The sequence below is a fragment of the Manacus candei genome, unplaced genomic scaffold (genome assembly GCF_025592945.1).
Source record: "Manacus candei isolate 608988 ecotype Guabito, Panama unplaced genomic scaffold, ASM2559294v1 h1tg000159l, whole genome shotgun sequence".
NCBI lineage: Eukaryota > Metazoa > Chordata > Aves > Passeriformes > Pipridae > Manacus > Manacus candei.
In genome coordinates this window covers 4,502,654-4,524,178 of record NW_026138207.1, presented here as the reverse complement: position 1 = coordinate 4,524,178, position 21,525 = coordinate 4,502,654, and the positions used below count along the sequence as shown (strand labels likewise).

Genomic DNA, 21,525 nt, shown 5'->3' with positions numbered 1-21,525 from the left:
AAATTGTTTCTCTCAGGCAACTTCTCATTAAAAATCAATTACTTATCATGAAATGTGAAAAATAATTCAGGCACTACCAAAGTGCATGCATGATTACAATGAAAAATGTGCACCCTTTAAAGTAGTTATCAATTCCCTCAAATACCTACCAAAACTGGCATAAGAAATGTCTCTTAAAAAACACTTAACTACAAGCCATAATATCTGGCTTCTGCTAATTGCTCTGGAAGTCCTTCACCTTCGTTTTTAAATTTACAGAATGACAGAACACAGTGTTGGAAGGGACCTCTGGGGATCATCTAATCTAACCTTCCTGCAAAGGCAGGGTCACCTAGAACAGGTTATACAGGAACACATCCCAGTGGGTTTGGAATGCCTTCAAAGGAGGAGACTCCACAACCTCCCTGGGCAGCCTATTCCAGTGCTCTGCCACCCTCAGTGTAAAGTTCTTCCTCATGTTGAGGTGAAACTTCTTGTATTTTAGTTTCTGGCCATTGCTCCTTGTCCTGTGGCTGGGCACCACCGAAAAGAGTCTGGTACCATCCTCTTGTCACCCGCCGCATTTACTTGATAAACAACTTAATCACTCTGTGCTTCCATCAAGATATTAAAAACAGGGTCTTGAATCGTCAAGCTTCTGCCTGAGCACTTCGCTCTTCACGTCATGTTCTCCCGACGGTGACAGCGAGAGACACTCCCGTCTGCAGCACCGTGTTCCCCTCAGGAGCCCTTCAGGAACAGGGAAGGGCGAGTTACAGTGGTGGTGTAGCCGTATCCCCGTGCCGCTTTTATGAGGCGGAGAACATGATCTCGCCAGCGTTACCTGCGCTTCCCAGTTCACGTCCGGCCGCCAGGGCACCCAGCCATGCACAGCCGTGCCCCGGCACAGCACCAGCCCCAGCTCGGGCCCCCGCCCGCCCCCGGGGCGGTGCTCGGTGACGGACGCGGAGCGCAGCGGGCCGGGAGCCGCGTTCCCGGCGTGCCGGGATGACGGAGGCGGAAGCGGGCCGGGGAGGATGTAGCGGCGCTGACAGCGGCTGCAGCGCCGCGACCTGCCCGCTCCTGCCGCCGGCCGGCCCCGCCATGGAGGTAACGCGGCTGGGGGAGAGGGGGCGCGGGGCCCTCGGGGGGGAACGGGAGCCGGAGCGGGTGGGGAGGGGGGCCGTGTGTGACCTTGGGGTGCAGCGCGGCGGGGCCGGGGAGGGTGAGGACCAGCCCCTTCTCCTCCGCCTCCCCCTCCACGGGGTCCCTGCCCGCAGTGACGGGCGGGGAAGCCCGTGGGCCCTTGCTTCGCCTCCTCGCTGCCCCAGTGGGCGGCAGCTGTGCGGGGCCCGCCCGGGCCAGGGTGGGAAGGGGCGCTCCGGCCCTGCCCTGCGGAAATGCGAGCGCCGGTGCGGGCTACAAGGGGTTGCTCAGTGCCCCTCCTGCTTACGGGGTGGGGACGTCGCGCTGTTGTCCGGGTCGGGGGAGAGCAGGCGGTGCTGGCTCCAGGGCAGTGACGCTCAGTGACACGGCGGGTGCGCCGAGTGTTTGCTCTGTGAGAGCACCCGCGGGCCAACAGGGGCTCCTGTTCCACTGCGGTGACCCGGTGTGTTAACACTACCTCAGCGGTGAAATACCTACCAACACAAGCAAATAAATCACTGAAGCGTCTGTATCTAGTGTAGCTTTCATAAACACCCAGGCAAATCCAAATACAGCACAGAAAAGTTTAAAGTTCATGCATTAAATTGACTCTACTGGTAATATCCAAGCTGCTCACGTTCTAATGGAGGTTCAGTGCCGCTGTTGAAGCAATCACAATTCAAAAAGTGTTTCGATGTGACTTGGTATGCTTAGAGTTGGTGATGCTTAGTATTTGTACACTGCTCAGAAAATTGCTGTTTGTAATGGTCATTACTGCCACAGTTCACAGCAAAGACTAATATATTGCATTTATGCATTGGTTAGGCTTTCTAAGGCTTTTTTTCTGTGTTAAGCTATTGCAAAAGTGAGGGACAGATAGCAGTTAAAATACATAGAACATGTTGAAGTGTGGCATGGAAACAGCTTAGAGTAGATCAAGTAGGCTTGAAATAAAAAAAAAAGAATGTAGATAGATAGATAGATATCAGTAAAGTATGGAAGCATACCCTGGTTTCAGAATAGTGGACTAGAAACTTAAAAATCCTTGCAGGATTCAGTGTTGGGCTTAAAAGAGTACTTACTGTCTGCTGACTTGCAGCTTGGATGCACCTAATCAATGAGAAGTTTAGGGTCTTTTAGCAGTTCATCTTCCTTGTTGTTCTGTTTCAAATGGGTGAAGCCCTTTACGTGAACTGCTTCTGGGTTCTGTTACCAGAACAGCAAAACTGGATGTGTTGTTTTACACAATATATGGTTCTGCCTCTGTATGTATTAGCTTAAAGAAGAGTAAAAATATTGTGAGAAAAAATTCATCTGACCTTGCTGTAGTATGGAGAGACATGAGCTGTTATTTTCTAAACAGCACATGTGGTTTGCTATACTTAATTATGCTGTCTAGTGACAGTGACTGCTTGTAGTGACAGTGTTTTGCTAATTGCACTGCTGAAATATTGAGTGTAACTATTAACAAAGTTTTATATACCAAGAGAATATGAAACTTAAACCTTATAGCTTTTTTTAGTGCTGTATTTATATTTAATGGGCACATTATTTTTTAATAAGTTTGCTTTTGCCATCTGAAAAAAAAACCCCTTTTGGCCCATGTGATACATACATCACATGTATAACTGCCTTTGTCCTTGGCCTGTACTTGAACTTATATTTCTAATGATGATCCTTTTTATTATCTGTATCACCTCTTCCCCCTAAATTGTTAGTGATTCTCCATTCTCATAGTGTTCAGATCCAGTTTAGTTTTTCCTTAGTTTCTACTATAAGGGTTTTGGTTTTTTTGGCAGAATAAAGAAAATAGCAAAATAAAAGTGAAGGTGTGTGTGTACACGTACACACACACACAAACATGTAGATATGTAAAAATACAAATATTTATATATATACATATGCCTCTTCACTTTCATACTCATGCACATATGATAGTATGAAGGAAGAAGCAGGGTAAAGATCAAAACTTGGAAATGCTACCCTTAATATATTGGAAGTGTCTGTTCCATTTTCTTTCGCACCATCATGGCTATATATGTTTCTTCATGTTGTTGATCATATGCAAACGTATCTCATATAAATCACAGTAAAATAACAGAGTCCCACAGATTAGATCTGTGGAAGTTTACAGTAGAAGGCATTATGAATTTGTTAGGAATAGGGAGCCCAGAATTAGTGAGCTTTTTCAGATACATTTGTCAGGCCAGCAATTCTAGCAGTAACTAGTATGTTTAAAAACAGAAACAAAAGGGGGAGTTATAATTCGGGGTTTAAAAGAGTCCTAACTTTGCAGAGTCTTTTCAAATGTAATTTGTTAGGCCAACAATTTTAGCAATAACCAATGTGTTTAAGAAACAAAATAAAATATTAGGACTTTATGTGGTTCAAAACTTCCCAAAGTTTGATTTAACTGCAGCCCCTCTACAAGTTTTTTTTTGTTCATGCCTTTTTTTTAATGTCTCTTTTAAGAATGAGATAGTGAGTCACACTTTTTAAGCTACTTGTAAATAAAATTATTTTTCAGTGCTGTATCAACTCTAGATGTCAATTCAGTAATGGAATCATTAGATCATAGCGGTTTGCACATCGAGATTTTTCTATTCTGCTGTTCTAGTAATCGTGGTATCTCTTTTCCATTATGCTTCTGACTAGTCCTACAAATATATATTGGTTTTAAATTTTATTTTAATTTTTTTCTTGTGCTCTCACTATATTCAGTTATTCTCAGTGTTTGAAGACTTTCAATTAGCTCCTTAAGTAATTTTACATTAAAAAGTTAGTTACTGCAGATTGTACTTTATTTTTTATAGGTTCAAGATGCTGGGCCGGAGATGGTGGCGTCTTCTGGCACACCAGGATCAGGCAAATCAAAGGTAATCAGTCCTCAAAAATTTAATTTATTTGGATAGCAATAGTTGAAAGAGTTACAGCTTAGCATGCAAGCTGTGACTTACGAAGACATAAAGGTATTTTTAACGTTTCCTGTCTTCTAGACAGGAAAAATTGATTTATAAACACTAGGATAAGGTGTCTTGGAAAACACGAGGAAAAAAATCTCTTCTTTATATGTTCCTGTCATGGTTTGAGATAGCCCCAAAATCCAATTCCCTAGCTCCATTCCCTAGCTCCCTTCTGTTATATTTGATAAATTATTAATAACATCCAGTTTTGGCAGTAGTCTGTTTCACAATGGTCACACACATCTTAGCATATGTTGGAAGTAAATTTAAAAAATGGCAATATTAGGACAGCATGCTATTTTCAAAATATTATTCAAATTATATTACTGAATTGTAATCCTTCCCAACTGAGTTTTCCTCTCTAACTGATGCTGCCCGATTCTGTGCTCCAGAATTATTTCAGAAAAGTATACAATTAGGAGTAGTTTCTGTTATTGCACTTAGAATAACAGAATTGGATGACAGAACGGCAGTAACTTGGACTGTTACTCTTCTTGCATATGCATGGTAAGAGTTTCTTGCCCTAAAATTCAGCTTCTTGGAAGTCAAATGTTAAAATGCCCTGTTTCTGTTAATGTCTGGGTTAGAGAAAACTGATTTCTCTAATATGTACTTTTTTACAGCTGGACACATTGCCCAAAGAAGACCTCATTAAGTTTGCAAAAAAGCAGATGATGCTTATGCAGAAAGTGAAGTCAAGATGTACAGGTACCTTACTGGAAAGAGAACAATTTCTGCCTTAATGCTTGGTACTATCTTACCTTTTCTAATATCACTGCATGTTTTTTATAGGTAGATTTAAATTCTAGACAAATATCCTAGATTTTTTTTTCTGCAGTTTCACTGTTTATTGTGGATGAGTAGAGTCTGAAGTCCTTTGAGTAAGAATGGGAAGAAAAAGAAGCATTGCTTTTGTCAGATATTAAATTAATTTTGATCTGGCAGTATGGACATGATGGAACAGTGTAGCTTGTGTAAAAGTTGCAGTAGGACATGTCATTGTCTGTTCCCCATATTGGTTCAGGGATAAATAGCTGTTGCTTTTCAGGAAGCACATGGAAGGGGAAATGTCTGTGATAGTTTTTTGCATAATTAGTACTGTTGTAGAGCACAATGGCTTCTTTAAGATAGTTAGCTACTTTATATTTAATCAGGTTTAGGTTAGATATTAGGAAGAAATTTTTTACAGAGAGAGTAATCAGGCACTGGAATGGGCTGCCCAGGGAAGTGGTGGATTCTCTGTCCCTGGAGGTTTTTAAGATGAGACTGGATGTGGCACTTAGTACCATAGTCTAGTAACCACAGTGGTAGTGGATCAAGGGTTGGACTTGATGATCTCAGAGGTCCCATCCAACCTGGCTGATTCTATGATTCTATGATCTGCTGCTATAACAAGAAATTTAAACCACACAAATCAAAATATTATGTTAACCATCTAAAAGTATCCTGTGTAAATCTGTACTGTCATGTGCTGCCCTTCTCTGCTCTGCTGTCCCCTTTCCTCCAGTGGTCCACTACTCAGACTCGTGTCACTTCCCCTTGTTTGGAATTACAATTAATTAATTATGCTGACTGCTGGTAGCTGCCCAGTGAAACAATAAGGATATAGGGATGGGCTATACCAGGCTTTTCCTCAGTGGGGTTATTCATAAGATCTTGTTTTTCTGCCTGCTGCCATGTTCAGAGAACCAGTAGGTACTGAGTATCTTTCCTCTGGCTTAAATTGATCATGAAATAGAAGGTAAGATGAAGAAAAAGAATTTCTGTCTGTTGTCCCTCTGTCCAAACAAGGAAGTTCCACTTCCTCAGAAAACAATGCTCAGTGTCAGAACTGGAGAAGTAATACTGAATATTTGTTCTCTTTCCATTAGTCCTTTCTATCACTCAGTAACAAATAAAAATTGATGAAGTAAAAGATATCTCTGATTTGAACAGAAGTGTTGTTAGGCACTAGATTTACTAGGATTTCCTAGAGATTTGCTACTGTGATGGAGCATCAATTCATGCTGTGAAATTTCTTTGCTTTTTTGAGAACTGGAGAAAGAGATTGAAGAACTCAGATCTAAAGCAGCTACTGCAGGAGCTGATGATATTATTCAGGTAGGAATATGTAATGGGTTTCTACTGTATTACATAAAGTTAGCTGAAATAAATCCACAGAAATAATTTGGTAAATAGCTTTAAAACTGTTATTTAAATTGCATGGAATCAATTTTCAGGAATATAAGACACTTCCTAAAACCTTTTTTTTTTTTTTTCCCTCCTCCCCCCAAGTCCTTCCTCCACTTGTCATAAATCCTATTGGCTCTGTGAGGAATTATACAGAATAGTACAATTTCCAGGGAGAACTTATCATGGCCCTTCAGTACTTGAAGGGGGCTTATAAGATGGGGACAAACTTTTCAGCAGGGCCTTTTGTGATAGGACAAGAGGCAATGGTTTTAAACAAAAGGAGGGTCAATTTAGATTAGATACAAGGAAGAAGCTTTTTGCAGGGAGGTTGGTGAAACACTGGAAAAGGTTGCCCAGAGAGGTGGCAGATGCCCCATCTCTGGAAACATTCAAAGTCAGGTTGGACAAGGCTCTGAGCAACCTGATGGAGTTGAAGATACTCCCTGCTTATTGCAGCGGGTTTGGACTGGATCACCTTTGAAGGTCCCTTCCCACCCAAACAATTCTGTAAATGTCCCCAGCAAGACTTTTTCCTTGTGTAGCTGGTTAGACAGGCTTTTGTTTATTTTGGAGTGATCATTGCAGAAAGACTTCAGCCATTTAGAAAACTTCTGGGCCAGTCATTTGATGAGATTAGAAATACATAATTAAAGTTGCATGTCACAAGAAGTACTTTTAGGACAGTAACTCAAATAGTTTTGATGTGGCAAGAACATGTCATTTTCAATGTAAGGGTCATAGCTTACAAAAGTAAAAATTGGTAGTGAGGAGGACTTTATCAGTTGGAGAATCGTTTTGAATAATTTGGAGGGACATTTCTACAGAAGGCAAACTTCCCCACCACCACCTGGTGATTAGCTGATCACAAGTAGGATTTTTAACAGAACCAACATCATTGTTTTAGTCTACCTATTTCATATCAGTCTTATTTGGGCTGAAAGTAATTTTTAAAATCAGACTGATGTGTTTAACTGACAAAAGGGGTCATAATCAATATGTGAGTTCCTACATTTTTCAGAAATCATTGTTTCCATTGTTAACAAACCCCTCTTTCAGTGATGTTTCTCTTTTAATATTAGGCTCTCACAGAAAGACTGGACGTTGTACTTCTGGAAAAAGCTGAAAGTCAGCAGCAGTGCATTGCTCTGAGAAAAGAAAATATTCAAATAAAGCAAGAAGGGGAGGTACTGAAATGAGCCATGGAATATTACAAAAATATTTCAGAATTCTGTTTATTTTCTAGGTTTGCTTGTTGTGTTTTTTTAATTTTGACCTTTTTCTTCACTTACCTGTGTTCGATCTTTTAAAAAATCTAAAAAGATCTAAAGGCTTCGTATATTAAAGCATATTTTCTCTGTACCCCCTAATCTGTAGTAATAAATATGAAATTCATATATACATCGTCTAGATCCACACCTGCAAAAAGAATTCAGTCTCTGCATTAGCAGCCTACATATGTTATGGCTTCAATCATTCAGCTCTGTCTTTCCATGGGAGATATGAGGTTTACATTTAGATATTCATGAGAAGGAGCCTGTCAGCCAAGGCACCTATCTTATATCAATAATCTCAATTAGTAATAAAATGAAGAGTGAATTGCATGCGATTGATGAAGAATGTTATATTCCAGATACTTGAATTTGATGTACTAAAAGTAATTTGATCTTTAATATGTTATCAGGATAATTGCTAAAGCTGAAGTCTGTTCTGAACATTTTGTGAAATTATTCTGGTAAACATGATTTAGGATGTAGTTTTCCTTTCTCATTCTGCAAATGTTCTTGTACTCTGTAGTGTTTGAATTGTCTTAATATAGTTAGATATTTAAAAACTATAGCAATTTTTAAGACTAAGGACTCCTATATTTTCTAATTTGTTATTGTAAACAGTTCATTTGAAAATTCTGTATGCTAAATAACCAGTATTTAATAACTTCTTTGTTTGTTCAGGCTGCAGTGGCTAAGACAGAAGAATTGCAGAAAATACTGGAACAATCAAGTATTGACTCTCTGGAAGAAATAAAAGCTTTGAAGTGTGAATTAGCAAATGCACAATGCAAGCACAATGAGGATTTAAAAAAGCTGAAAATGGAATTAGATGAACAAGTGAAAAAACAAATGGAGCTGATGGAACAGGTTGAACGTCATAGTGACAGTCAAAAAGAAGTTACAAGATTACAAGATGATGTCCAGAGAATGAAATCTACCTATGAGGAGCAAATTTTGTGTCTGAGCAAGCAGTTGGAAACTGTGAGTGAAGACAAAACCAAAGAAGTGACAAGTCTGCAAGAAACTATTAAAAACAACTCTCAATGTTACCATAATGAAATAAAAAATCTGAATGAAGAACTTAAAAAATTAAAAATTGCCCATCAGGAAGAGGTGTCAGAATTGATGCATCGGATTGAAATATCATCTAAAGAAAATGAAGAAAAGCAAAATGAAATAAATGAGTTACAGCACAATTTGGCAGAGAAAAATGCAAAGGATGAAATGCATTGTCATACTGACCAGCGCGAATACGACTTGGAGCAGCTGAGAGAAGTCTTAAATAAAAATGTAGAAAACAAGATAGATATTGCAGATACACCAGAAGAACCTTATGTAGAAGCAAAAATGGAAGCAAAGGTTAGGTACCTGGAGCATAGTTTAGAAGAACTCCAGTCCCAACATAGTATATTAAAGGATGAGTTAACTTACATGAGCAATGTCAAACTAAAGCTGGAGGAGGAAATCCATCGCATAAAGGATGAGTACTTTCACGAGCGGGAAGATTTGGACTTTAAGATAAATGAATTGCAGCTTGCTAAAGAAGATTACTGCTGTGTAATAGAAAAACTAAAATTGGAGCTTAAAGCAGCAAGACAGCACTATGAAGCTGATGTAGAAGAGCATAAATTAGAGATTCAAACTCTGAAAGAGCAACACAAGACAGAAATTTCTGAATTAAATGAAACTTTATTATCTAGTTCTGAAAAAGAAAAGATGGTATTAGTTTTTGAAATACAGGAACTTAGAGAACAACTTAAAAAGCTAACTCAGGAGAAAGAAGAAGCAGTGTCCAATTACAATAGCCTGAGAGAAACAATGGAAACTCTCCAGGCTGAGCTAGGCGAATCTGCTGGAAAGATCAGCCAGGAGTTTGAATCAATGAAACAACAGCAAGCTTCTGATGTCAGTCAACTGCAACAGAAACTCCGAGCTGCTTTCAATGAAAGGGATGTTCTTCTTGAAACTGTAAATCGCCTCCAGGAAGAAATAGAAAAATTGCCATCTAATCAGCTAGAGATAGAAGAACTTAAATGCAAAATTGTTAGTCTTCAGGAGGACAATAACGCAATAAGAAGCTCCATCAACCAAAAAGAGATTACTGTAAAAGAACTGGAAGAGAAGATAGTTGCTCTTACTGATCAAAACAAGGATATTTTAAATGATGTAAAATGTTTGGGTGAAGAGAGAGAAACCCTTCAGGAAAGGTGCAAGCAAGAACAAGTTAAAATTCAGGAACTTCAGCAAGAAGTAGATGTTGCTAACCAGAATAATAATGACCTGACAAAAAAGGTAGAGGAATTAACAGAGAGACTGAATGAAGCTTTAACTACAAAGACTGAAAATGCTCAAATGCTAGAGCAACTGGAAAAACAGATTGAATCTCTGGTACATGATAGAGAGCAGCTTTCATCTGAAGTGTATACTCTTCATGAGGAAAATAAGAAAATCATTCAGGAAAAAGGTGAATTAAGTGAAGAGCTGGGAAAGATTACATCTGAAAAAGATGGTTGGTCAGTGTTGAAAGAGCAGTCTGAAAACTTAGAAAAGAAACTACAAATGATGACTGCAGAAAAAGACCATGTATCAACATTACTTGAAAATGAACAAAGGCACACGTCCCTTGTAAGAACTCAGCTGTACCACCTAGTTGAGAAAATGGGGTCCGACATTTCAGATTCTAATGAAGAATATGATTCTTTAAACTTGTTAAAAATTGCAAATGAATGCCTGTCAAAAATTAAAGAAAAGCAGTGCCTTGCTCTACAAAATGAGGAGGAAGTAATTCATTTGCAGCGGGAAGTTGAGAGACTAGAGGAAGAACATGCTGCTCAATATAGAGAACACAGATCCCTGATTCAGGATTTTGAAAAAGAAAAGGCTCTCTTGAGAGAGGAACTGGAAGGAGTATTGTCTGAAAAGGAAGCTCTTCAGCATGATATTCAGGAGCTGAAGAATGCCAGTGAGAAAACAAGGATTGAAAATCAAGATCTTTTAGCTAATATTGAAGAGATCACTCAAAAACTTGCTTTTTATGAAAGTCCAATGCAAGAACAGGAAAAAGGATCAGAAAAAAAAGACGACTTAAGTTGCATTCTGGAACAAAAGGAAACTGAACTTAGAAATGTGAAAGACGAACTGAGTTCTCTAAAGGTTATATTTTGTTATTGAAGTATACAGACTAAACCTCTAAAGTCTTCAGAATTAAGGTTCAAAAAATACTTTCAATTCTCTCTTTTCTTCTTTTATTTTTTTTCCCCTTGGCCTGAAAGTGAGTTCCCCTTCTGGAAAGCCCATCTAGCACCTCAAAGTCACCTCCCTCCCCCTGAAAAAAAAAAAAAAGAAACAAAACCAATCATAATTTTTTTTTTGACAAAAGTTACTTGTACTTGAACCTTTGTTCCTATCAATAGCCCTCAAAGCGATCATTTGACTAGATGGACTAACTGACTTCATCATTTTTCACCTCTTACTTTCTATGACTCCATCTCAAACAAAACTTCTGCTTGATCTGCATTAGATACTCCTAACTTCAGGTCATGGGAATTGCTGGCTGTGTAAAACTGACAGCTGCAGAGTTAATGGTCTCCCATTTTTTGTCCTTGGACAGAATGGAAAGCAACTGTTAAAATGTTGGAATGTTTTGCTTTCAAGTAACTATGCTTTCAACAAAATTTCTCTTAAAGACTTTCTTGGTAGTATGAATGTAGACAGTTTTAGCTGTAGCTGGAACTTCTGATGGCTTGTTAGGGAAAAAAGAGATATCACAAAGAAATTTTTGTAATACTTTTTATGTCTTTGTTTATAATACAGAATTTGATGGAGACAATGACTGAGAAAACTGATCAACAGTCTTCAGTAGCAGAACTTCAAGAAAAAATTGGTATCTTTCTCACTGTTCTCTTATATAAATGGTTTGGGTTCTTTGGATTGTTAGTTTTTCTTTTCATAATTGTCCTGTATTTCCTACAAGCCAAGGAAGATGGGGAAGTACATATCAGTGCAGCTTCCTACTAGGAAGCTATTCCTTCCACTAGAGATTTAAAATATTGTTAGCAATTTTAAGTTGGATACGATATGATATTTCTTAAGGCTTTTTCTTCCTGTGTACGTCTGGCTATAAACAGTGTAGTGGATTTAATCTTTATTTTTTAAATATGAGAAGTGTGTGAATAAGAATTCCTAAGGCTGCCAAGAGGAGAAGGAAACAATACTTCACGAAAACTACTCTTGCCTCACTGCAGTTATCCCAACACATTAGCAAGAAAATGGTCCTGAGTTGTTAAAATTTATGTAGAAGTAGACAGGAATATGGCTCTTAATGTTAACTGTGATGGAAAGCCTCTGAAACAGGGAAAGATTGTCCCTAAGCTGTCTGTGTCCATGTTTTAGCTTGAAATTAAATTTAAATGTTTAACTGAATCAAACACTTGAACATCTCCCCTTTATATTTTGTTTGGTTTTAAATTCATGCTGATATTTTTGTTCTAATTGAATTTCATTTCTTTTCATTTCTTGGGAAGAAATAGAAAGGTGTATTTTTTTAATTTTCTTATTTATTTATTTTAGGGAGGCTGGAAAAAGAATCTGCAGAAAAAGGAGAGAAGCTAAATAAAATTAAGGTGGTTGCTGTGAAAGCAAAAAAGGAATTAGATGCCAGCCGAAAAGAGGTACCCTAACTGTTTCCTAATATGAAGAACATTCTGCATGTGGGGTTCTGTTTTAATGACACAGCTTCTTTTTAATAAGATGCAAGCTCTGAACGAAGAATTGGAGTTGGTTCGATCAGAAAAAGATCAGTTGTCTGCTTCAATGAAAGACGTTATTCAAGGAGCTGAAAGCTATAAGGTAAGAATAGTACTGCATTTGCAAGACAGTTAACTGTAAGAAAATACTTTGGTGTTGAAGCCTAGCCTGGATATTTATTGCTATTTATTTGCACAACTATGTTTGGCAAAAGAAATTGTGTCAGTGCAGTTGGATACCAAAATCAAGAAATGTAAGGTTCTAGTAATGGACTTGACTGCTGTCAGAAGAAAAGAAGGCACTTGCTTTCTACTGGAATGCTGTTTCTAAACCTTTTGAATCTAGCATCATACATCAGACATCAGACATTAAGCAATGTGTTGCTGAGGCAAAACATAAATCCTGACAAATTCTTCAAAGTACATAAAGTTGAAGATCAGTTTGAAAATCCTTAAGTGATAAAGACGTGAACTAATGTTTCTCTGGGAGCATATCTCTGGGCACATGAAGCAGAAGCAGGTGACAGTCAGCATTGCTTCAACAAGAGAAAGCTGTTCCTCGTAAGACTTATGAGGAGGAACATAATAGGAGCCTTCCAGTACCTCCAAAGACATTATCAAGGACAGAGAATCAGGTTATAAATGGTAGTGCAGGATAAGACAGTAGTCCTAAATTGAAATGAGAGCTGGATACATGGATAAACATTTTTAGCCTGTGAGATGCTTGAGCTTTAGAACAAGTTGCCCAGAGGACTGATGCCATCTCCATCCTTGGAAAGACCTGGTTGGACTAAAGTCTGAGTTACAGGTTTGATCTCACTGCTGACCCTACTTTAAGCAGAAGGTCAAATGTAGACCTGCTGAGGTCTCTTCCAACCTGAACTATTCCAGAATTTCATTGCCTGAAAAGGGTTTTTCCCAGAGTTTGTAGTGGAATAATAGCATTAATTTCATTGTGATGTTTCTGGTGTTGCAGTAAGACGACTCATACACTGAAATATCAGGAAGATGAGTAGGCCTCTGAGATGAATGTGCTTATGCAATATGTGTATTGTAAAAAATATTTGATTTTGTGTTTGTATGTGTTAAGAATCTTTTGATGGAATATGATAAGCAAGGAGAACAGCTGGATTCTGAAAAAGGCAGAGCAAATAATCTTGAACGTCAGATAGATGACCTCACAAGACAGCTACAGGTGTCATCCCAGCAGGTCAGTTCTGTATGTGGGTCTGATCCATTGATGATTACTGTAAAAATCCTATCTATTGAGTGTAAGTTTTAATCATGTCCTTGTTAGCACTGTTTCGTAGCCTAAGTCCATTTTGAATAGTGACTTGTAATTCAGGGTGGTTTGTTTGTTCTTTTTCAACATCTGATATCTTACCTGGGCCATGACAAAGGTAAATATATCTAGGGTGTTTGGCTTTGTCAGTAGAAAGAGTTTAATCTGCTCCAGGTCAACTTACAGGAAAGAGCAAGTGTTTATCTCTGGGTTTGTTTAAACATAAAACTCTTCTGCAAGTATCAAACTTGCACTATTTCTCTGATTGCACAGCTACACTTCTCATGAAGTGCAGTAACCTTTATCTGAGAAATGTTTTTCTTCTGTTTCTCCAACAAAATGTGGGTTTGGGTATTTTTTCTCTTTTTTTTTTATTTATTTAATCAACAGAATATTTGAACATACTAAATTAATTATGGTGTTTTGCATTTTTCACAAGGATGAGACTTTAGGATGCATTGTAGAGTACCATAGTATCATTCAGAAGAGTCTAAGATGGTAATTAAGCAGCTGTGAGACACATTTTTGCAAGGGTGGCTGCAATGGGTTTAGTATTTAGGATTTAAATTCCAGGCCCCATACACTGAAGATTTAGCTAGGCCACCATTTCCTTATAAATACAAACCAGTAGTGAGAAACATAGGAAGATATAAGAAATTATATTCTGCCTGATTATGCAGGCATTGAATTTTTCAAGTTTGTTAAGAAGTAACAGTTCTTACTATGTACTGATATGATCTCTTGGAAGACTTGGTGGTTCAATCAAGGCTTGCAGTTCAATCTTTTTAGGTGTTAGTAGTATGATCATTTGTTTATAAATACAGCACCTGTATCTGGAGTGGGACAATAAGTATTGAAACGTTGTATTATTGCCAGAGGAAGGTGATTCTTGCAGAAAGCATAAATTTGGAGATATTTTTTTCTGATTTCTTTTAATTCTAGCCATCATACAGAAAGCTGGGCAAATTAACTCTGAACAAAATAATCAAAATGTGCTAGTGACTTTAATTTAGCCTAGTTTTAGCCTGTTTCTTAATCTGATTTAACACAATTAAGCTGGACAAGAGCTGTAGGAGTGTATATCTTATCTGACAAAATCACACACAAATTCAGCTATGTTTTTTATCTTTTCATGATTACAATTTCAGCATGATCAATTACGCTCTGCTAATGAAGACCTCCTGGCTCGTGTTGAAACACTGCAAAATAATGCTAAGCTGCTGGAAACTCAGATATTGGAGATGCAAAGAGCCAAGGCAAAGGCTGACAAAGAACTAGAAGCTGAAAGGCTTTTAAGAGAACAGAAAACAAAGGTAGTACTTTGTCGAGATAGTGAATGGGCTGAAGCGTTACTTTCACTGGATGTGATTTCTGTTAGACCTTGGTAACTTGTGTTTTTATAGATCAAGTTCCATTTGTGTTCCTTGACTGTGTTTATTGAAAACTATTTTGAATTTTTCTCTGGTTCCTAGTAATTTCCTAAAAAAAAGGAAGAATTATCTTTATACAACCTAAGTGTGTATGTGTGTCTATAAGTATAAACAGATGCTGACATGTATTTTGAAATTGGACTGTATAACTGAGAAGTATTTAAATTTCAGGAACATAGTGGTGCTCTCCGAGAAATGGAGGAGCTTCAGATGCAACTTCAGAAGGAAAAGAAACATCTGCAGAAAACTATGTTAGAACTAGAGCTGGCCAGAAAGGTAGGGCTGGTGTCTTTGTTAGTGCTTAGTGGACTACCAAAGATTTTGGCCTATCTTGCTGTGTTGAATGTCCTCCCATTCTGTTCTGAGGATTTTAAAGCCTGAGGTGTGTAAAAGGGAAAACGTGAGAGCTTTTGCCCCTGGTTTTGTACTGGAGAGCTGACGTGTACTTTTGGGTTTGGTTTTGATGGGTTTATTTTTTATTTTTGTTTGTTTGTTTTAACTTGGGTTATGTGACCTGTCTTGGGTAGAAATAGGAAGCGAATTTAGATGTCTGGGGTACATGTATAGTGCTTTATTCAGAAACTGCCCTTGTTTTAATGACTGACACTGACAGAAACTAATATCTACAAAATACCTACTGATAAAACTTAAAAGATAGAAACAGGTTTTTCAAAGCTTCTGGTTACTGTCTGAAAACAGATTATTTGCTGAGGATATGGAAACACGATGGATGGGTGGTGTTGCTTGTGGATATGGATAGTGAAAAAATTTTTGTGAAAAAATATAGATGTGCAATATAGTTTTTTATATAATTAAAAAGCCTTAGCAGACAAAGCAAGTTGTAAGCTCTACCTTCATCATGTGTAACTTGCAGGATGCTCAAAAGAGTACACTAATGGATATGGAAATAGCTGATTATGAAAGGCTGGTAAAAGAACTTAATCAGAAGATTACTGATAAAGACAGTAAAATAGAAGATCTTGAGCAAGAAACGAGTATTCAGAAACAGAAGCAAGAGACCCTACAGGAAGAAATAAGTGAGTAAACTATAAACAGCAAGAGTCACTATGGTACAGTAATGGTAAAAAATGAAATTCAGAAACAACTTTTCAAGTCAATGAGTGAGTTAGGTTTGCAGGGAATACTAAACAGTTATACTGGAAAAGTAATTTTGACTTTAAGGAAACTTTACTAGCTTATCATCCAGTATTCAGCAGTTAAAAGCCAATTTGCCTGCCTGATATACTGTTTCCTACCTGATTAAGTTAATCATAAGTTCTGAATGTTGGTGATGGGTTTCATCCTAATATATCACATTCATAAAACTTGACTAGAAATTAAGATTTAATTTCTTCCTATCCTTAAATATAAGTCTTAGAACCATTTCATTTATTTGAAGATCTTTATGATAACTTAGACAAAGCTTACTGTAAGCTACTTGTTTGCAGCTCTTAAGGAATCTGTCAGAATTTGCTTAAATATTTTTCAGTATTTTTAAGGAAATGCAGGAGGGGAAGTTTCCTTTGCATAAAACTGTTGTTTTCTGCATTAGAATTCCTTCAGTCAACTATGCAACAGGATGAGGAAAGAAATGCCAAGATAAAACAACTCCTAGTAAAAACCAAAAAAGAACTGGCTGATTCAAAACAAGCTGTAAGTCCCGATGTTCATGACTGTGTGTTCCATTTTTAAACTAACTTTAAAAAACAGGCTGGTAGCTGAATTAAGTTGCTGAGGTTTGTGTAATTTTATCTTGCAGGAAAATGATCATCTAATGTTGCAGGAATCCTTGAAAGGGGAATTGGAAGCCACTCAACAGCAAGTGGAAGCCTATAAGGCAAGAAACTTCACTTTTTTTTAGTGTAAGGTTTTCTCATTTAAGTAATAAGTGTGTGATTTTTACAGGCACATGGAATATAGGCTGAAGAACAAAAAGGTGTTATTTTTACTATTAGGTTATCATTTCTTAAATTAGTTTTGTCTCTTTGTTGCTTTCCCCAGATATTTTCCCTGTGGCTTTCTTTAAACAGATTTGCAGTCTTTTTCCTCTTTCCCTTTCCAGCAAAGGAGAGGACTATGGAGTTTGAAGCTTGCAACTGGGATATGTTTTTAAATGATTCTTTAAAAATGGAAGTTATTCAGTTTAAAAACAAAATAACATAACATATAGCAAAAATCTCAAGTGTTGTCTGACTGTATAAATTTTGTCAGTTGGGCAGAATAGGAATTGAATGTAATGAAAGTAGCAGGGAAGTGAGAGAGGCTGGCTTTCTTAAATGCTGCCACACCACCATCATAATTTTATCTTGAATTGTCTCTTTAAGCGACATAATTTTATTAAAAATTATTACATGGTAAGCCATGTCTATTTTTTATTCTATTTTTATTGGATTTTAATTTTCACCAATTCTGTGCAGGAATTACTGTAGTAGATCCTATGGTCTTAGTGGCATGTCCCCTTGGAGAAGAAAACTTTTTGTTATAGTTCAGTTTGCAATTGACTTTTTCAGATTCAAGTGGCTGTGCTGACATCAGAAAAGCATAAAGTTCAGGAACAGCTGCGAACGTCTTCGGAGCAACACCAGCGTATGATGAGTGCTTGCCAGCAAAAAATTGCAACCCTGCAAGAAGAGTGCAGAGCAGCCCAGGTACTCTAGTGGGAGAAGTAATCTTAGAGGCTTTAGAAGGGAGGTTTACTGCACTCACTGTCTGCTTCTCTAAAAATACTTTGCAGACCTTACTCTTCTCCTTTTGTCTGTCAAGAATTGGGAATTATCCCACTGCTTAAGGTATTGAGTGGTGGTATAAAGGACTGTGTCCTGGTTGTCATGTATCACTTGTGGAACATCTGGACTGCACATGTATATTTCCAGTAGGGAAAACCTTGTAGTCATAGTGAGGAGTTGAAGTTTATTTAAGATGATCAGCAAGTACATGTTCAGGGAAAAGAGAAGTCTAAAGAAAAGGGGAGAACAAAAAAAAAGGAATATAATTTGCTTCATATAAAACCAGCTAACACAGATACTACTTCAAGAAATAAAAAAAAAGCTGTGAAAAATGTATTTGCCAGCACCTTTTAATATGCTGAAATCTGAGCAGCTTCTTAATTGGCAGCTGAACTACATGCAAAACTTACACTATTGCTGAGGGTTTTTTATTATTTATGGGGGGTTTTGTACATATGGCACTGTGTTAAATGTTCCTAGAATGTAGTGTTTGCATTGGAGACAGATTCAAAATATAGTAGGACAGCTATGTTCAGACTGCCTTTATGGAGATTACTGTACTACTTTATGGTCTCTGGTGTATGGTAGGTGTGCAACCTGCAGGTCAGTAATAGCTGAACTTTCCAAAATCCTCCTTTTGAAGGTGAGAGCATTTTAGTTATCTTGGGGATGACTACTGAATCCATGAGCTTGTCCTAAGATCCAAGAAAGAAAATGTGCATCTGTGGCCTTTCTAGATTAATACAACATGAGTACTTGAAAGATGGGAATAATTCTTGCTGTATAGTGTACAGTCAAGAATAAAGCTACTATGTTGTGACACAATTTTCTGAAACTCATGTATCAGCTGAATTTAGAAGACAAGACAGACCAAACACCTTTACAATCAACTAAAATATTATATCTTGTGCTTTGTAATACCACTGCAAGACTGATTTAACTCCTCAGAATTATGCAAAACTTTAAAGCATATTAGATTTTTGTCACCTCAGCAGTATAAGAGGGAAACGGAATTATCTGCCCTTTTTTTCCTTCACATTTGCCTTCATTTAAAGCTGTTGATAGAACCCTTCCTTTGAATCTCTCAGTTGAATGCAGTTTTTGAATGTCCAGGTATTCTTTCTTTTCTTTAATACTAGTATGTTGAAAATTAGTGTCTCAAGTTTCACATTTTGTGAGACTCAAAGTCTAAAGAAACATGATCTGTTATGGTAGTCACCGTTTTAATTATCCATTTAAAAGAAGAAAATGCAGCACGTGGTTTTAATTTTTTTTCCCCATGTGAAATGCATTTCATTTTACAGAAATAAGGGAGCAATACTCAAAAGCATAACTGGTTAAGAGTTTGTTTTCTATGTGATAGGCTGAACAAGCGTCTGTTACGTCAGAATTTGAGAGCTACAAAGTCCGTGTTCATAATGTTCTAAAACAGCAAAAGAATAAATCTGCTGCTCGGACAGAGTCTGAAGGAGCCAAACAAGAGAGGTAAAACTAAAATTTCTATATGCCTACAGAAAAATACGGACACTCAAAGTTATTGAGCTTGCCTTTGCTAATTTCTGACCTACAAGGGAATTCCACTGATTAGCTCTTTGCTTCAATATGGAAAATATCAGAAGGGTGGCAGTGTGCTTCCCCAGTTACTTTGGTTTGAATTTTTTTTGTTTGGTTGGTTTGTTTTTTTTTTTTTAATCTAACTGTGGCTCTGCCAAGCTGAACAGAAGAAATATCATCCATTTCTACCATGGTGGTACTCTGTTAGTTTCTAATGCCTGGATTTATCTTTTTAACCATTACTTTTGTGTAACCTGTCATTACAGCCAGAGGGGAAGTAAGGTGTTAGGAAGTTTCATAGGAATCTCATGAGCAGAAATTAGCCAGCATATTCTGTGGAGACTTGACATGTCATTTTCTCAGTCATGAAGTATTGTAGCCAAGTGCCATTTGCAACTAAGAAGGAAAGAGCAGGTTGGTACAGTTCAGCTGAGTTCACTTTGAACTTTTTCAGGAATGAATGGTTTAGTGTAGGTAAAGTTCTGGCTGCCAATTCAGTCATCAGTTCTAGCAGATTTATGAAATACTGTTGTCGAATCAGCTGCTGCATGAGGAAAGACTTGGAGGAAAAAGTTACACTTCCAAAAGGTCTCTGAAAATCCTTTTAATTATAGTAATAAGACAGGTAAATTCAAATTAATTTTGGAAAGTGTCTCAATTGACTGTAAAATTCGATCAATTTCTGTAAGTTACTAAGTCATTGATGGCTGCCCTTGGTGACAGACTGGGCGTTTCTTTGTGAGATGTCAAAATTCGTTTCTGACCATCTTCAAACAGTACCTACAATTGCAGCCAAAAATCCACCAGAGGGCGACTTGTGCTTTGTTAGAGGACTTTGGTTTTGCAGTTGGTTTGGGGTTTTTAAAAAAAACTTCCTGTCTTTGAAGCAAGTAAACTGCAACAGTTGCATTTCTGTGTGTCTCCTTTCTGAAGAATTTTAATAAGTTTTAATATTGTTATTTTTTTGTGAGAGAGAGTCACCTTGGAAACAAATTGGTCAAGCAATAAACAGATGAGAAATGGTTCCAAAGAAATTATTTATAAGTATCAACTCTAAGATTAATGAGATATACAATTTATAAGATAATGCAGATGTCTGCATATATAAATACAGAAAGCATAAAAAGAGAATGTATGTCACTTAAGACTCTTTCTTCCTTGTGTATCTAATTTTGATTTGTTTCTGACCAACTGAGTTTATCTGTTTTTATAAATTTGATCTTGCTTCCTAGTACTTTGCTCAAAATATACTCCAACCATTTGTCCCCTGTATTTGGTCTCATTGAACTGATGTGCATTTACTAAACAAACAAAAAAAAAGCCTCTACCACTTCTAAGAAGAAATCTTTTCTCCCAGCTGAATCCCACATATTATTGTCCTTCTGTCTTGTCCCCCCAAATCAGCTTGAAGTAGAAAGTGATATCAGTCACTCTTTCTACCCCAATAGTTGCATTCCCAGCGGTTCAGATGGGATGTGGTAAACCTATTTGTTCCTATATTGAGACAGGATCAGAACTTTGCTAATTGCTTCTTCCATAGTCACATTCTAAGATATTTTGGTCATGGTGCTGTATTGATTTAATTAATAAATAAGCAATTGGGATCAGCTATCTATTATGTTGTTTCTATAGTATAGGTTCTTAATTATTCTGTAATTATTTTAAAATGTATGTCGTGTATTTCTTTTTTTTCCACGTGCAGAGAACAGTTGGAAATGGTGATAGATGAACTTAAAGTTAAGCTGCAAGATGCTCAGCATAACTCACAGATGAATGCATCTGAACTCCAGGCACTGCAGTCTGAACACGACACCCTGCTGGAAAGACATAATAAGATGCTGCAAGAGACTGTTGCAAAAGAAGCAGAACTCCGTGAAAAGTATGTTCTGCTGATGAATAGACACAGATATTTTATTTTGTGTGAACTTTAAGAACTGGACATGTAGTGGTGTGTAACTGTATTTCTCCAAGAAAGGGCATATTATTGAGAAAGTTAAAGGAATTTTCAAAAGGATTGTTTGCTATTTTTCATGAGCCATCAGAAGTTTCAATAATGAAAATGAAATAGTAGCAGGGAATTTGAGACTTCTGCAAGCTTTCTACCTCTTAACTATCAGATTTAAAAATTAACATTTTTTTAAGCACATTGACTATTTTAAAGTCCAGTGCTCAGCACTACATTTGTGTTGTACTGCTCAACTAAATTACAGGGATGTTTCCTATTAAAAAAATAGGCAGAGCAAACAATTTCACTGACAAA

At 37.4% G+C, this 21,525-nt stretch overlaps 1 protein-coding gene across 4 annotated transcripts in view; it reads left to right on the top strand.

The window, feature by feature from the left end:
- Nucleotides 1–928: 928 nt before the first annotated feature.
- Nucleotides 929–21,525, top strand: part of GCC2 (GRIP and coiled-coil domain containing 2) — a 30,171-nt gene continuing 9,574 nt past the window's right edge. For 2 of the 4 annotated variants that reach the window (XM_051772726.1, XM_051772728.1), the window contains exons 1-18: nucleotides 929–1,089; nucleotides 3,939–4,001; nucleotides 4,712–4,796; nucleotides 6,121–6,188; nucleotides 7,340–7,444; nucleotides 8,210–10,681; nucleotides 11,342–11,411; nucleotides 12,098–12,198; nucleotides 12,278–12,376; nucleotides 13,364–13,483; nucleotides 14,704–14,868; nucleotides 15,157–15,261; nucleotides 15,860–16,022; nucleotides 16,538–16,638; nucleotides 16,745–16,822; nucleotides 17,496–17,633; nucleotides 19,075–19,196; nucleotides 20,968–21,144. In XM_051772726.1, the coding sequence (XP_051628686.1) occupies nucleotides 988–1,089; nucleotides 3,939–4,001; nucleotides 4,712–4,796; nucleotides 6,121–6,188; nucleotides 7,340–7,444; nucleotides 8,210–10,681; nucleotides 11,342–11,411; nucleotides 12,098–12,198; nucleotides 12,278–12,376; nucleotides 13,364–13,483; nucleotides 14,704–14,868; nucleotides 15,157–15,261; nucleotides 15,860–16,022; nucleotides 16,538–16,638; nucleotides 16,745–16,822; nucleotides 17,496–17,633; nucleotides 19,075–19,196; nucleotides 20,968–21,144 (4,334 nt within the window). In that variant the 5' untranslated portion in view covers nucleotides 929–987. The remainder of the gene's footprint in view (nucleotides 1,090–3,938; nucleotides 4,002–4,711; nucleotides 4,797–6,120; nucleotides 6,189–7,339; nucleotides 7,445–8,209; nucleotides 10,682–11,341; nucleotides 11,412–12,097; nucleotides 12,199–12,277; nucleotides 12,377–13,363; nucleotides 13,484–14,703; nucleotides 14,869–15,156; nucleotides 15,262–15,859; nucleotides 16,023–16,537; nucleotides 16,639–16,744; nucleotides 16,823–17,495; nucleotides 17,634–19,074; nucleotides 19,197–20,967; nucleotides 21,145–21,525) is intronic. The other 2 variants (XM_051772727.1, XM_051772729.1) reach the window with 1 other exon arrangement.